Source organism: Ahaetulla prasina, chromosome 2, assembly GCF_028640845.1.
Source record: "Ahaetulla prasina isolate Xishuangbanna chromosome 2, ASM2864084v1, whole genome shotgun sequence".
NCBI classification, from domain to species: domain Eukaryota; kingdom Metazoa; phylum Chordata; class Lepidosauria; order Squamata; family Colubridae; genus Ahaetulla; species Ahaetulla prasina.
The window spans coordinates 208,927,979-208,944,774 of NC_080540.1; the positions used below are offsets into that span (position 1 = coordinate 208,927,979).

The window sequence follows — 16,796 nt, forward strand, 5'->3', positions numbered from 1 at the left end:
GCCGAAGGAGGCCACTGTACCTCAGATTGCGGGTGTGAATCCTCTTTGTGAGGTGGGGTCATAGATGTCAGATGGGCTTGCTGGTGGCGTACCTGGCTCCTTGCTGCGTGACAGCCGCCCTGCCCGAGCTTCTGGAGGTGCTTGCGGGGTGGCAGTGGAGACCCCAGACTTTTAGTCATGGGGACTTTAACTTGCCATCTGCTGGCTCGTCATCGACAGTAGCTCGGGAGTTCATGGCCTCCATGACAGCCCTGGACCTGACTCAAGTAGTTGATGGCCCTACTCACATCGGGGAGGCACACTGGACCTGATTTTCATCTCTGGTCAGTGGTTGAAGGATCTGGACTTGAGAGATATAGTCACAGAACCTTTGTCATGGTCAGATCACTCTCTCCTTCGCCTGGACTTTCTGACCGCTACCCAACACCGCAGGGAGGCGGAACCACTACGTTGGTACCGTCCCAGGCGCCTGATGGACCCAGAGAGGTTTCGGACGGAGCTTGGGCCATTCCTGAGGATCTGGCTCACGGCACGGCAGAGGAACTAGCCGCAGCCTGGGAGCGGGCTGCGGCTGGGGCTAGACCGTGTCGTGCCTCTGCGACCTCTGACCCGGCGCAGATCCCAACCGGCTCCTTGGTTCTCCGAGGAGCTGAGGGGATGAAACGCGGAGAAAGGCCTAGAGTTCTTGGAGGTCCAGCCGTTCAGAGGCTGATCGGACACTAGTTAGATCCTATACTAGGACCTACCTAGTGGCACTGAGGAAGCGAGGCGTTACGCCTCCTCCCTCATTGCGCCGGCAGATAACCGCCCAGCTGCCCTGTTTGGGTGACCGCTCCCTCCTTCACCAGGGGAGCGGGATGACCCGCTGCAGGGACGTGCTGAGGAGTTTAACGGTTATCTATACGATAAAATCGCTCAGCTCGAGACGGTCTGGACCAGAATTGTGGCGATTCGGACGGGACGGCTGAGGGCGGTCTTGGTGATATTGTCTGGGATGAATTTGACCCTGTGGCTCCGAGGACATGGACAGGTTGCTGGGTAGATTGAATGCCACCACGTGTTTACTGGACCCGTGCCCTCCTGGCTGGTGCTGGCCACTCAGGAGGTGACACGAGGCTGGCTCCAGGGATTACGAGCGCTTCCTTGCTGGAGGGAGTCTTCCGCCGCCTTGAAAGAGGCGGTGGTGAGGCCCTCCTCAAGAAGCCTTCCTGACCCGCTGTTTTAGGTAATTATCGTCCGGTCTCCAACCCGCCCGGCGAAGGTTGTAGAGAGTATGGTGGCATATCAGTTTCCCCTGCACCTGGAGGAAACTGTCTATCTAGACCTGCTCCAGTCCGGCTTCCGCCCGGTTACAGCACTGAGACGGCTTTGGTCGCGTTGGTGGATGATCTCTGAGGCCAGGATAGGGGTTGTTCCTCTGCCCTGGTCCTATTAGACCTCTCAGCGGCTTTCGATACCATCGACCATGGTATCCTGCTGCGCGGTTGGAGGGATTGGGAGTGGAGGCACCGCTTATCGGTGGTTCTCCTCCTATCTCTCCGACCGTCGCAGACGGTGTTGACGGGGGCAGAGGTCACCCGCGCCTCACTTGTGGGTGCCGCAGGGCCGATTCTCTCGCCTTCTGTTCAACATCTATATGAAGCCGCTGGGTGAGATCATCAGTGGCTTCGTGTGAGGTACCAGCTGTACGCTGATGACACCCAGCTGTTTTTTTCCACACCGGGCCACCCCAATGAAGCTATCAAGTGCTGTCCCGGTGCTTGGAAGCCGACGGGTCTGGATGGGGAGAAACAGGCTCAAGCTCAATCCTCCAAGACGGAGTGGCTGTGGATGCCGGCATCCAGGTTCAGTCAGCTGAGTCAACCGCTGACTGTTGGGAGCGAGTCATTGGGCCCGATGGAGATGGTGCGCATCTTGGGCGTTCTCCTGGATGTACGGGTGTCTTTGAGGACCACCTGACGGCCGTCTCCAGGAGAGCTTTCCACCAGGTTCGCTGGTGCGCCAGTTGCGCCTTTCTAGACCGGGATGCTTTGTGCACAGTCACTCACGCCCTTGTGACGCCTCGCCTGGATTACTGCAATTTCTCTACATGGGGCTCCCTTGAGGGGCATCCGAGGCTTCAGTTAGTCCAGAATGCAGCTGCGGGTGATAGAGGAGCCCTCGTGGCTCCCGTGTGACACCTATCCTGCGCAGCCTGCTCAGGCTACCTATGGCCTTCCGGGTGCGCTCAAGGTGTTGGTGAACGCCTTCAAAGCGCCCATGGCATAGGGCCGGGCTATTTACGGGACCGCCTGCTGCTACCGGATACCTCTCACCGACCCGTGCGTTCTCACAGAGAGGGACTCCTCAGGGTGCCGCCGGCGCGACAGTGTCGCCTGGCGACGCCCAGGGGAAGGGCCTTCTCTGTGGGGGCTCCCGCCCTCTGGAACGAACTCCCCCCAGGACTCCGTCAACTTCCGGACCTCCGAACCTTTCGTCGCGAGCTTAAAACTCACTTATTCATCTGCGCTGGACTGGGTTAGTTTTAAATTTATGGGTTTTTTAATGGGTTTTTATTCTAAATTTTAATCTTGGCCAATTTAATAAGTTTTTTAACTGTATTTTAATTGTATTTATTGTATCATTGTGTATTTTAATTGGCTGTGAACCGCCCTGAGTCCTTCGGGAGAAGGGCGGTATAAAAATTTAAATAATAAATAAAATAAATAAAAAAATAAATAAGTCAGTAAACCCAAGTTAAATGAGATACACCCGAGTTAAATCAAACTCAGGATGATATGGAAGCTCACCATACAAATTTGGTGATCAAGTCATGGTAGTTGCACTATAAAATGGATACTTTGGTGTAGTGGTTAAGGTGTTGATATAGAAGCCAGGAAACAGTCAGTTCTAGTCCCATGCCATCTTAGGTATAAAAACCAGCTGGGTGACTTTGAGCTACTCACTCTTTTTCAGCTCAACCCACCTCACAGGGTTGTTGTTGTGGGAAAAACAAGAGAGAGAAGCATTAGGTGTGTTCACTACCTTGAGATGTATTGAAAGAAATTGAGAAGAAATAGAAGACTTCTATGAAAGCATCATTAGAATGAAATTTACACAGTTAGATGTGAGGATTTTCTACCATTGTCTTGTGGTATATTTAATTCACAATTCCTCTTGATTGTCTCTATAGCTAACACATTTGTGCTCTTATCTACAAGTGATGTATTATTACAATAACATATAATATAGAAATATTTAAAATTTAATATTTTCCATATTTAATATATCTGATATAAAATTACATTGTTTATATAATTACATATTATATCATAGTTGGTATAAAAATAGCCTGTGAACAGGTGTATTTTTCCACAAGCCAAATTGATCACTTAACTTCTTGCAGAAATTATTCAGTATAGTTAAATACAGCACTATAACAAGGGCCTGATGGGTAAAACTGTTATGTATTAACAGTTGTGCCTTTAAATATTTGAGCGGGAAATCAGCACGTTGCTGATTGGACGAAGCCTCCAGCAGAACTGTATAAAAGGAGAGGTTTTTGCCCCAGCCTGTTGCTGGGTTCACCCTATATTAAAGAGCTGTTGTCACTACCCTGGTCTCCAGCCTCGTTACTTCCCGAACTTAACATTGGCGACGAAGGTGGGATTTCGAGGCTAAGGAGAACCAGAACCGAGCTGAAGCACGCTAGTCCCGAACCCAGCAAACTCAGGGCAGAAACGCGGAAATGGCAAACACGCCACCCGCACCGTACAACCCGGGCAAGGAGAAATGGGAACATATATGACCCGTTTCGAAAGCTTTCTAGAAGCCAACGAACTACAGGGGATCCCTGATAACCGCAGCGGGCTTACTTCCTAAGCCATTGCGGGCCGGAGGTAATCGAGATTGCGGAAGCCCTGGCAGAGCCAACGCCGATACAATCGGTATCATGGCGACTCTGCAGACTTTGCTGAAGAACCATTTCGCACCGACGCCCAAATACGTGCAGCGGTTTGAATTCGAGAACGTAGACAGATGGAGGGCGAGTCCATCGGTGACTACATGGCCGCTTTAAGAAGAGCGCCCAAGGACTGCGGATACCGAGACTTAGGCGAAGTGCTACTCGAGCAACTCATCCGAGGTCAAGGACATCCGCCACGGCGACGACTGCTAGCCAGGAGCAACCTGACACTAGCCACCGCTCTGGACGAGGCCAGAGCACACGAAATGTCTACTAAAGCAGCAGAGACTCTGCAAAAGCCTCTTCAATCCAAGGCGGCGCAAAGCCAACGCCAGTACACCAGGAGGAGATTCAGTCCGAATCCGAAGGTGAGGCGAGGATGAGAAGGGGTCTGCCGGACCGAGAAACGCGACACTGAGGACCGTGGCGAGTGCGGAAGCTGCGGAGGGCAGCATCAGCGCCAACGCTGCAGGTTTAAGACGCAACATGCCGGTGTGGGAAGAAAGGACACTTAGCTCAGGTTTGCAGAGCGGCCCAACCTTCCCGAAAATTCAAATCGGCCAATCAAAGCGGAACCGGAAAGGCGGCCCGCGATTGGTTCAAACAAGAAAGGCGAGTCTAACCAAACGACTGTCATTATAGGCGCGCCTCAACCAAAGTGGAAAGAAGATTTTCACAAAGCCCAAGATCGAGGGAGTACGGTGCAGGCTTGAAGTGGACACGGATCAGCGATCACCATCATGTCCTGGGACACCCTGGCGAAGTCGCTGCCGTCCGTCATGACGCCATCTGCAAGCACAGCGGCTACGAGTGCCACGACTACCAGGGAATCGCATCCCTGTTGAGGACCACCTCCGTCCGAGTCGAGTCGGCCCTCACAAAGACCCTGCCCATCACGATCGTCGAAGGAACTCTGCCCAGTCTGTTGGGACTAGACTGGTTTCGTGCCCTGGGCATGGGAGTGACTGGCATCTACAGAAGTGACTGCAATTTGAAAGACATTCTCTTTAACGAGTTCGAAGATGTCTTCAAGGACTGCCTGGGCAAGTACAAGGGACCCCTATTTCCTTCAACTTAGACCCCAGGTAGCCCCCATTAGGCTTAAGGCGAGGAGAGTCCTTTGCCCTAAAACCAAAAATTGATAAGGAGCTGGACAAGCTTGTCCCAAGAAATATACCCCACAAGATGTGGCCATGGCAACAGTTACAGCTCTCCTTCGGACAGTCCCAGCAGCTGTTCCAGGTAATTCTTCAGACCCTGTGATCTGAGCAACAGAACTCGCCTCGATCAATATTTCATTTCAGGTTTTCCTATCTAATTAAGGCTGTTTTAAAATTAATTTGAGCATCCTGAATCAATATTTCTTGATTTGTGAAGGGAAATATGTGGTGTTTTCATGGGAATGTTCTATCCATGGTGAGAATTGATTTTAGGCACACAAAATCTTTTTGCACTCACACTTGCCAGTTGTGCACCCATCTTCAGCCTGCTCAGTTTGTATAGTGGTAGACTGGAAGTCTCCAGCACCTTATCCAGAAGGCCTCTGGGTCTTCACACCTTAGTTTCATCTCATACTTTCAGAGGATGACTAGGTAGCTCCTGCTGTCACCCCTATCTTCCATATCTCACTAGAGTACATTCCCTTCCTTAGGTATGTGAGATAGTCCAGCTTCATTTTAAATTTATTTTTAAAATACTAAATGGCTTAGAATTAGGTTATTTGAAAGTCTCCCTACAAAATGTGGCCTATTAGAGGCAATAAAGACCCATCTTAGGTCAATTAGAATTTGCGCTGACTACAAGGCGACGCTTAACAAAGCCTTACAGAAAAGCGCGTGCCCGGTTCCGTGGTGCAACATTTATTGCACTCTTTGGGGCAAGGGCAAGTCTTTGCAAAGTTAGACTTGGCCCAAGCCTACCAACAACTGCCAGTAGGCGCCCGCCAGCCAAGCCCAAGCGATTGTGGCGCACAGGGGGCATTCAAGTGCACCCGATTGCAATTTGGGGTTAGTGTGGCACCAGGCTGTTCCAAAACCTGATGGAGCGACTACTGCAAGGGCTCCCAGGGTAGTTCCTACTTGATGATGTCCTAATTTCAGGGAAAACATGGAGGAATTGGGGAGGCGGTTAAGAAAGGTCTTGAGCATTTTCCGGACAGCGGATTAAAAGTCAAGACAAATAAATGTCAGATAGGGGTCGAATCGGTCGATTTCTTGGGCTACGGATAGACAAGAAAAATTCACCCTACTGAGAGCAAGTTAAGGCAATTAGGAAGGCTCCAGCGCCCAAAAACAAAGCAGAGCTGCAGGCATTCCTGGGATTGGTTAATTTTACGCGGTCTTTTAAGAACAAAGCAACCGTTGGAACCGCTGCATAGGCTCTTAGGAAAAATACTGTTTGGTCTTGGGGAAAGTCAGAAAATAGGGCTTTTGAAGCAGTAAAGAACCTGCTCTCAAGTGATAGCCTGCTCATCCAATATCACGACTCACTACCCCTAGTGCTGGTTTGCGATCGTCCCCTTATGGGGTGGGGCTGTACTCAGCCATAGACTTCCAAACGGCACAGAAGCCCCTATAGCGTTCTACTCTAGAACGATGTCCTCCCAGAGAGGAACTACAGCCAATTAGACAAAGAAGCATTAGCCATTGTATCAGGGTCAAAAATTCCATGAGTATGTCTTTGGGCGGAATTTTGAAATCGTGACTGACCACAGACCGTTACTGGGATTACTGGCTGGCGACCGCCAACGCCTGTGGCACTTTCGCCACGCTTGACTCGATGGACTATATTTTAGCCGCCATCATACAAGCTGCAGCATCGACCGGGAAAGAAGTGGGGCATGCAGGCGCATTGAGCCGATGCCCACTGCCAGGGCGACCGAGACCCCACTCCGGGACACCCATCCTCCTTATTGACTCGTTGGACTCTGGCCCAGTCACATCAAAGGAAGTGGCTCGGGCATCATACCGACATTGTGTTAAGGACTGTACTCGGTTGGGTACAGAGAGGGTGGCCGCTGCGCGCGACGGTTCAAAGAATTTGTTAAGAAACGTGATGAGCTCTCGGCTCAAGGGGTGCCTGTTATGGGGTGATCGTGTAATAATTCCTGTTAAGTTAAGGGGCAAGGTATTGGACCTCCTCCACGAGGGTCACCCAGGCATCGTAAGGATGAAGGGGTTAGCTAGAAGCTATGTATGGTGGCCACCATGGACGCAGAGATTGCTGAGAGGGTAGGGAAATGCCAAGCTTGCCAAGAGTCCAGACCGCTACCCCAACAGCCCCAGTCAGAGAATGGGAAAAGCCCCAAGGGCCTTGGTCAAGAATCCACATTGACTTTGCTGGCCCTTTCACGGCCAAACGCTCCTAGTGGTGGTGGACGATTTTCCAAATGGTTAGAGATCATACTTATGAAGTCCACCACAGCCAAGCAGTAATCGCAACCCTCGCCACCTATTCGCAACTCACGGGTTGCGGACACTCTGGTGTCCGACAATGAGCCCAATTCACGGCAGCCCAGTTTGAAGAGTACCTGGCAGAGGAAGGCATCCGACATGCCCTCTCTGCACCTTTCCACCCCGCGCCGAATGGCCTTGCAGGCGTTCCGTCCGGGCGCTAAGGAGGCATTGTCCAGGCTCAAGCCAGGTGACTGGCAAACAAAAATAGACTTTTTCCTAGCCGTCCAGCACAGAACCCCAAGCACAGCCACGGGAAAAGCCCAGCCGAATTGCTAATGGGACGAAACTCCGTGCCCACTTGACCGTTTGAACCCCATTACACACCCGAGGGTTACAAGGGGAGCTAGAAAAACAAGGAAATGAGCATAGGCGACCGGGTGTGGGCCGAAACTATGGGGACGGCCCGAGTTGGGTCGCCGGACAAGTAACAAAAGTAACAGGGCCAAATAAATGCGTGGTAGAGCTACCAGACAACCGAATGTGGCGGCGCCACATAGATCAGTTAAGGAAACGAATAACTGACCAAACCAAACCAACAGAGACAGGTAATGACCAATACCACTTTGAATCCACAGCTGACAATGACCCGGGAGGCGCAAGACTTAGCTGAGGTCCCAGAGTTCCAGCGACGCCATCAGGTCCCCGAGGGAAACAGCAAGGAAAATTCCAAAATTAATCCAAGGCCGGATGGCCAAGAAAAGAGTCGGCCAATAATCCAGAGCCCGATGGCCTAGAGAAAGAGCTGGGAGGAGAAAACAGCCCTCCGACCAGCTCAAAACACCACCCAGAACTGAACCGCGAGGTCAGAAAGAACTAGGAGACGCCCAGGTTATTTGCGTGACTACGTGAAAATAACATGTGAATAAATATGTAAATAAGACCAAGTGTTTTCTGGGAGGGGAGGAGTGTTATGTATTAACAGTTGTGCCTTTAAATATTTGAGCGGGAAATCAGCACGTTGCTGATTGGACGAAGCCTCCAGCAGAACTGTATAAAAGGAGAGGTTTTTGCCCCAGCCTGTTGCTGGGTTCACCCTATATTAAAGAGCTGTTGTCACTACCCTGGTCTCCAGCCTCGTTACTTCCCGAACTTAACAAAAACCATGCTTAGAAACTTAAGCTTTGTTTAGATTAACTGATTTGTCTCAATTCTTTGTTTTTGTTACTACTATATCTTTCCCTTTTCTTTTTCAGATTAATGGCTTATCTTGCAAAGGCCAGTATGTCACATCTGAAAAGAGCAGTGGAGCAGCCACCCAATCACTGTTTAGTCCCAGTTACACATATTAGTGTTAACAACCAAAACAACCAACCTCAGAGAGCACCAAGGACCCCTCATTTCAATCCTGAGCTACAAATATTCTCCTTTATTGACATATTAGTTCATAAAGCATGGCAGTTCAGTCACCCTCTCCTACAGTTGACAAAAGGCCAAAAGAGAAACCATCCCACAGTATATATTCCTAATAGGAAGAACAAATGGATGAATTGCAATGAAAGCCATTATGGTACTTTATAAATCCTTTGACACCATGCAAATTACTTTAAATACAGTCATAAGGAGCCGGGCAGATTTTAAGAATTTAATCTGTCATTCATTGGACCGCTGCCTTTTTTTATGACTCCCTCCCTGTCCTGTTATTATCCAAGGGGAAAAATAAGAATAAAATGCCCATGTGCAGAGAACAATGTGAAGAACACCAAGAAAGAAGAAGCAGAGAGTGCCTTTTCCAGTCTATAAACTCTGAGCAAATGTCTTACTACTGTGAAAAGATTAAATGGCTGTGAAACTTTGGCCAAGTCTGTATCCCTTATTCTTTTCTGGTCCCATTGTGTTTTTGCTTTTTTGTGTGGCAATCCAATGACCTTATATAATGGCTTAACATAATCAGTGTTTGATTAATGTGTTTGAGATTGATTTAAAAAGGGGTATTTCAAGATACCAGTAAGTTGTTCAAATCCCAGGGGAAACCATATTCCAAACAGCTGCTACCAAGAAAATGCACTTCTGGGCTCCCAATAGATGACATTGTTTAAGCAATGAAACTGGAGCATGCCAAATCTGTCAGACTGAACCAGCTGGGCAGATTTTGTTATGGCAGACATAGCTGGTTTATGGAATCTGGGAGCCCAACATACATCAGGTTTGAAAGTCTCCCTGAAAACCCTTTCAGATGGGTTCCTGCAAAAAGAGAGGGAGGGAGGGAGGGAAAGAGAGAAAGATTTTGTATTTAAAATGGAATACACCTAGAACCTAAACTACTATTTCTTTAAATACTTAAAAGAAACACATTGCATAGGAAAGTCATCACCCAGGAAAATCCTGCTTTAGATAAGTGATCCACTGGCCCAAACTACCTATAGGCTAAACCGGATTGTGTAAGTGTATAAGTGGACCTGCCTGCCAAAAGCTCTATTGGCCCAAAGCAACAAGAGATCTTTGGTGGGAGGGATCAGATACAGCCTAATTTCAGTGCCCTTGTTAATCACAGCCCTCTTCAGCTTCTGCTCATAGGGGGCTTCCAGTTTTCTGTCATCCAATACAATTTGATGTTTAATGTAAGCAGAAGCTAGCAGACAGTTCATTTCTGTTTTGATATAAATCCATCCCTTTGTGGGAATAGCATTCATGGTGAACGTGCCTAAAGCCAATATCTGAACAATGCACAAATGTACACAGTGTGCGTGAACATGTTACCAACATAAAACAGGAGTGCTTAAATATATAATAAACCTAGGGATGGATTTGCACGTATTATTATTATTATTATTATTATTATTATTATTATTATTATTATTATTATTATTATTATTATTTATTTGATTTTTATACCGCCCTTCTCCCGAAGGACTCAGGGCGGTGTACAGGCAACAATAAAATAGACACTACAGTATACAATTTAAAATGCAAGTTAAAAAACTTATTATAATTAGCCTAGAACTTTAAAAATTTATAAAAACCAAAACCCCATTTAAAATTAGTAAAAAATTTAAAATTGATAAAATTTATGTAATTTAAAATTTAAAATTTAAGCCAGCCCCGCGCGAATGAAAAGATGTGTCTTCAGTTCGCGGCGGAAGGTCCGAAGGTCAGGTATTTGGCGTAAGCCGGGAAGTTCGTTCAAAGTGTGAGCCCCACAGAAGGACCTTCCTGGGGCCGCCAGCCGACATTGCTTGGCGGACGGCACCCTGAGAAGTCCCTCTCTGTGAGAGCGTACGGGTCGGTGGGAGGCATACGGTAACAGCAGGCGGTCCCGTAAGTATACTTGAGTAGAAATAAAATAGCCTAATTTAAAGTCTCGATCAGGAATGAATCTTGAACCAACCGCACTAAAGGAATGGGATGGGCCATTTTTGCAACTTGGAAGAAAGCGAGGGTGTGAACATCGCCTCTATCAGCCACTCTTGGCTTCAAAGCTTACCCTACCAGTATTTCCAGTTCTCACATGCCAATCTTTCCAAGGACAAGACTTTTGTGGAGTCGTCTTTGACCACCGCCGAAATGAAATGGGGAAATACAGGTAGTCCTCAACTTATGACCACAATTGAGCCCCAAATTTCTGTTGTTAAGCAAGACATTTGTTGAGTGAGTTTTGCCCCATTTTATGACCTTTCTTGCCACAGTTGTTAAGTGAATCGCTGCAGTTGATAAGTTACTAACCTGGCTAGCCTGGTTGACTTTGGCTAGTCAGAAGGTTGCAAAAAGTGATCACATGACCTTAGATCACTGCAGTGGTGATAAATATGAACCAGTTGCCAAGCAAGTGAATTTTGATCACATGAGCCAGCAATGTGCTGCAGCTGCCAAAAAAGCCAACACAGTTCTGGGCTGCGTAAACAGAGGGATAGAATCAAGATCACGTGAAGTGTTAATACCACTTTATAATGCCTTGGTAAGGCCACACTTGGAATATTGCATTCAGTTTTGGTTGCCACGATGTAAAAAAGATGTTGAGACTCTGGAAAGAGTGCAGAGAATAACAAAGATGATTAGGGGATTGGAGGCTAAAACATGAAGAATGGTTGCAGGAACTGGGTATGCCTAGTTTAATGACTAGGGGACACATGATAGCAGTGTTCCAATATCTCAGGGATTGCCACAAAGAAGAGGGGAGTCAGACTATTCTCCAAGGCACCTGAGGGTAGAACAAGAAGCAATGGGTGGAAACTAATCAAGGAGAGAAGCAACTTAGAACTAAGGAGAAATTTCCTGACAGTTAGAACAATCAATAAGTGGAACAACTTGCCTGCAGAAGTTGTGAATGCTCCAACCATGGAAATTTTTAAGAAAATGTTTGATAACCATTTGTCTGAAATGGTGTAGAGTTTCCTGCCTGGGCATGGGGTTGGACTAGAAGGCCTCCAAGGTCCCTTCCAACTCTGTTATTATTATGATTGTGCAGATGCTGCAATGGTCGTAATTGTGAAAAATGGTCATCAGTCATTTTTCTCAGCGCCGTTATAACTTTGAACGGTCACTAAGGGAACTGCTGTAAATTGAAGACTATCTAAATCTTACCCAAAGAGATTTTGGGAGAGAGGCAAAGAAAGTCACGGTGCAATTAAAACCTGCTCAGTTTTAAACTGATGTTGATTATTCCCCAATAAAAGCTGAGCCAAACCATTCTTTCCGGTCTCTAATTTGTTTTCCGCAACTTTTCCAGGACCGAAAAAAAAAACAAAAAAACAATCAGAGCACGCTTCGATTGCTACGGCATCAAGAACAAGACAACCAGCCGTAGGAAAACCTCACGTTTTATTTTCTGATAAAACAGCGACTTCGCAGTAAGGCAGCACTAATCGCGTCAAGTTCCTTCTATCCTATTATGTCTCTATGTGGAAAAGGCACAAACTACATATCCCACAATGCCAAGGGGCTTTGGCGCTCCCTCTTTCCCAGAGGCGGGGCGGCGCTTTCTTTTGCGTCGACAAGATGGCGGGTCCCAGCGTGCTGCTGAAAGTGTGGAGGCACCGGCTGAGTTTGGGGGTTCCTGGACGCAGGAGTTTCTGGGGAGGAACGAAGTAAGTGTCTGATGGGCCTCTTTCCATGCAACAGCCACGGAAAGAGGCTCATCGTATTAGGACGGGTACATAACATGGGGATAAGTTAAAAAGTCTGTAGAGATTCTCAGTCATCCGGGTCAGGGGTCTCCAACCTTGGCAACTTTTAAGACTTGTGGACTTCAACTCCCAGAATCCCTCATCGCTGAGGAATTCTGGGAGTTGAAGTCCACAAGTCTTAAATTTGCCAAGGTTGGAGACCCCTGATCCAGGTCATAGTTGTCCCAAAGGTGCTTTTTTTCAGGAGACGACTGGAGTTTTTTTTTCCTTTGAGGACGTTTCGCTTCTCATCCAAGAAGCTTCTTCAGCTCTGACCAGGATAGTGGGGAATGGAAGGATTTTTTTACCTTGCAGACAGCTGGTCGTTTGCATCCTTTTTAGAGCATTTGCTTTGCTGGCTGAGGAATTCTGGGAGTTTGAATCCACAAGTGTTAAAGTTGCCAAGGTTGGAGACCCCTGTTTTAGAGGGTTATCGAAGCAGTTGGAGGTTTATTTGTGTCCTCAGGAACCAGGATCACCACTCGGGTGACCCTGAGGACACAGATAAACCTCCAAGTGCTTCAACGACCTTCTAAAAGGATGCAAAGGACCAGCTGTCTGCAAGGAATATAAATCCTTCCATTCCCCACTATCCTGGTCAGAGCTGAAGAAGCTTCTTGGATGAGAAGCGAAACGTCTTCAAAAGAAAAAACAAGAAAGTTCAGTTGCCTCCTGAAAAAGCACCTTTGGGACATGGGGATAAGTTGGAGTAAGACAGTAGGGGAATGGTTAACGGAATTGAGTTGCAAAAATTCAAATGCCACTAGATGGCAGCAAAAAGAGACTGGGCTGCTGTTTTAGGATCGACCAGATGTTTGCAGGAGAGAGAGTCCTTAGAATGCAAAATCTCAAGTTTTCTTATTCTGCAGCTTTTACCTGGAGAAACTCTGGTTGTGTGTTGAATGTCAGACACCTTTAAACTTCATATTATGTTTTCCTACTTCTGAAATTGCAATGATTAATGATCTTCTCAGGTTGTTATGTTTCAAAACCCTGATTTACCCTTTTCCGAAACATTCCTGCCAGTGTGGTTGGTTAGATTCTTTATCGCTGGCAAGTTTAAGCTCTTTGGAAATAAAGGGGAAAAAATTCCCCATGGTCCAGTGTACTAGGGGCGACCACACAGTCTAATTTATTTGAATAGTGCTGAGGACAAACTAGAAGCAGTCCTCAACTTACAACAGTTCACTTAGTGACAGTTCAGAGTTACAACAGCATTGAAAAAAGTGACCATTTATGACCATTTTCAGAGTTATGACCATTGCAGGATCCCCATGGTCACATGATTTTCATTCAGATGCTTGACAACTGACACAAATTTATGAGTCAGTGTCCAGGGCAGTGGTGGGTTTCAAAAATTTTTATTACCTGTTCTGTGGGTGTGGCTTGGTGGGTGTAGCAGGGGAAGGATACTGTAAAGTCTCTTTTCCCTCCCAATCCAGGGGAAGGTTACTGCAAAATCCCCATTTCCTCCCGATCAGCTGGGACTTGGGAGGCAGAGAATAGATGGGGGTGGGGCCAGTCAGTGGTGGTATTTACCAGTTCTCCGAATTACTCAAAATTTCCACTACCAGTTCTCCAGAACTGGTCAGAACCTGCTGAAACCCATCTTTGGTCCTGGGGTCATGTGACCATCTTTTGCCACATTCTGACAAGCAAAGTCAATGCGGAAGCCAGATTCATTTAACAGCTGGGTTAGTAATTTAAGAACTGCAGTGATTCACTTAACAAATATGGCAAGAAAAGTCATAAAATGGGGCAAAACTCACTTAACAAATTTCTCAATTAGTAACATAAATTTTGAGTTCAATTGTGGTTATAAGTTGAGAACTACCTGTATAAGTACCATTCACTGAAGGAGGGTACAACAGCCTTTATATGGTTGTATAATAAATGCTGATCAGTAATGATGTCAAATGCTGAGCATAACACAGATTAGATTGTCTGGTTGCAGAACACTAAATTGGAGGTCTGCATTAGCTAGTTTTTGTGGTTAGTTCCTTCCTAGTTTCCATTTAAAAATGAAGTGCTAGCTTAAGATAACTCATGAGCTAACATCAATAAATACCTAAGCAAGCTATTAAAGAGGTGTATTTTTGCTCAAGGGCTTTGGTAATTTGAACATTTTGGTTCAAGTATCTGATTTATTCCTTCAGAAAACTGAGCAAAGTAGTCAGACAGCTTGGTATTAATAAATATGAGATGTGTCCCTGAAGTATTAGATTTTGAGGGAAAAGTCTCTGAGTTTAGATTTATGCCTACATACATATGCAGCAGTTTTAGCAATCCCAGTAAGATTAGGTGATGTCAAGGCTATTTTAACCAATTGATCTGTGGGACAGATCTCTGAACCAAGAAGACTGCCAACAAAATTCAACACAACTTATTTTTTTCTTTGTCCCAGAGGGCCATACTATCCATGACTTTACGAGAAGGAGTTGAACAATGTCTTCATTTGTTTGGATTTAAGTAATATTTATTATGTTTTGATTTACAAACATTTATACAGCCCACAAACCATTTTGGGAGAATGATTGTCTTGGATTAAAGGACATAAATTATAAATAGTAAGCCTTTGAATATATAAAGGATGTGACACCAGGTTGGTTTAAAAATCCTCTTCTAATTTATTTCAACAGGAAACAAGATCAGCCAGTAGTAGAACCCGTGAAAGATGTTTTTCCTGTGATAGACGTTTGCCCTCCACCACGAAGTAAAAAATACCTTCCTCCTGAATATCTCCAGAATCATCTAGAATCTCGCGTGAGAGAGATTTGGGGATCCTCAGTTTCGAGTGACTGGCAGAGGACATCACTAGCAGACATCAGTTTAAAGTATCGGCTATTGGCACAAATGGCAGCAGATATGGACCACACAGTCCCCAACAACCAGCTCCATCAAATGAAGAGTGTGGGAGATGTCTTGGATTTCTACAGTACACCTGTAAAAGACATCTCAAAGTTAGATGAATTGGGCATGCAAGAGCTTCCATCGAATCTGAAGATCAATTGGGAGTAGGAATTAAAACAATAAAAGTACTGGTGTCATTTGTCCTCAATAAAACAGCATCATTATAAGTGCAGATAAAGCTTGCTTTTGTTTTCCCAAGTTTCCAAATAATGTTTCTTACCTCCCTGCAAATAATAATACTGTAATCCATCCAAGCAAATAATTCATGCATGCTTTTTTTTGGAGACAAAGAACTTGGTGGTTTTTTTCCCCCCTGTTTTTCATCGGAGGAGATGATGGATATCCAAGTGAGACACCAGAAAATATTTGAGACTTGATTTTGTTGTTGTTCTTTTTACCTTCATTTATTCTGTATGTATTCATCAAGAAAAGTTCTTACGTTGGTCATATATAAAATGGTGTTGAGGCAGCAATTAATTTAATCTATTAAACATTGGAGACCTCTCTCTCAGATAGCAACTTCTGTTAATTGAATGGGAAGGAAATGTGTGCCATCTTAACCATGTAAGACAGTTGTGAATACTGTTTTTTTTAATCTACATCATTGAATTTTATATTGTATTCAGTATAAAAGTAACATGATAATAAAGACAACAGATTTTCTTTTATGATATTATAAAAATAGTGGGAATCTCATGTAAGAAAATAAAATTATCCATTACAAGAGAATATTTATATATATGGCTCAGGGTTGAACTATGGAACTGGCTAGCTTGTGATATCTGAGCCCCATTACACAACTAGGTAACCTCTGTGTGAATAAATGTGGGATTTGCTTCCTGTTCATATACAGTAATTTGCCCTGTCAGTTGGTGGGGTGCGTGTGTGTGTTTTTCTTGGTAGTTCTTTGATTGGAATATTGTTTTCTTCTTGGATAGTTTGTCTGATATTAATCCCTATTTGTCTGGGTGTTGGCTTTGGAAGATGATCTTCTGGTCTTTTGTTTCTTACATTTTGTTTGTCTCTTTTGAATGGTATGTAGATGTGGTTTATAGGTCTTCTGATGGTTGATTTGTCTGAATGCTAAACTTCTAAGCGATTTTTAATTTCTTTTGGTTTAAGATGCTAATAGTTCCCCAGTTTACACTGCAGTTGAGTCTGTCTATCTTGTGAGATTAAGGAGTTTTTAATTGTGCCTTCTGACTGCTAATTGGTGTTTAGGGATATGCTTGCTAGGCTTCTGCATGTTATTCATAATGGCGGTTATAGTCCTTACACTGTAAGTTATAGATGACTCCTGTTTTAATTTTTTTTTCCTTCTCGGGCTACTGGGTCTTTTGGTTTCCTTAAAATGTTTTGGAGGGCTTTAGTTGGTGTGTGCTATATTGC

General features: G+C 45.6%; 2 protein-coding genes across 2 annotated transcripts in view; both read left to right on the forward strand.

The window, feature by feature from the left end:
* The window catches only part of ALDOB (aldolase, fructose-bisphosphate B), a 30,160-nt gene extending 20,968 nt beyond the window's left edge, over positions 1-9,192 (forward strand). Inside the window, exon 9 of the mRNA XM_058170159.1 lies at positions 8,592-9,192. Coding sequence (XP_058026142.1) covers positions 8,592-8,687 — 96 coding nt within the window. The 3' untranslated portion in view covers positions 8,688-9,192. The remainder of the gene's footprint in view (positions 1-8,591) is intronic.
* A 3,119-nt stretch (positions 9,193-12,311) lies between these two features.
* Positions 12,312-16,073, forward strand: MRPL50 (mitochondrial ribosomal protein L50). Its single transcript, XM_058169020.1, has 2 exons — positions 12,312-12,419; positions 15,137-16,073. The coding sequence occupies exons 1-2, from the start codon at positions 12,331-12,333 to the stop codon at positions 15,513-15,515; spliced, it is 468 nt and encodes a 155-aa protein (XP_058025003.1). The 5' UTR covers positions 12,312-12,330; the 3' UTR covers positions 15,516-16,073.
* The last annotated feature ends 723 nt before the right edge of the window (positions 16,074-16,796 follow it).

Bases quoted from the DNA above. Each gene is read 5' to 3' on its own strand.
- MRPL50 (XM_058169020.1), top strand. From the start codon at position 12,331: ATGGCGGGTCCCAGCGTGCTGCTGAAAGTGTGGAGGCACCGGCTGAGT. The intron at 12,420-15,136 runs GTAAGTGTCTGA...TTATTTCAACAG, and splicing joins AGTTTCTGGGGAGGAACGAA to GAAACAAGATCAGCCAGTAG.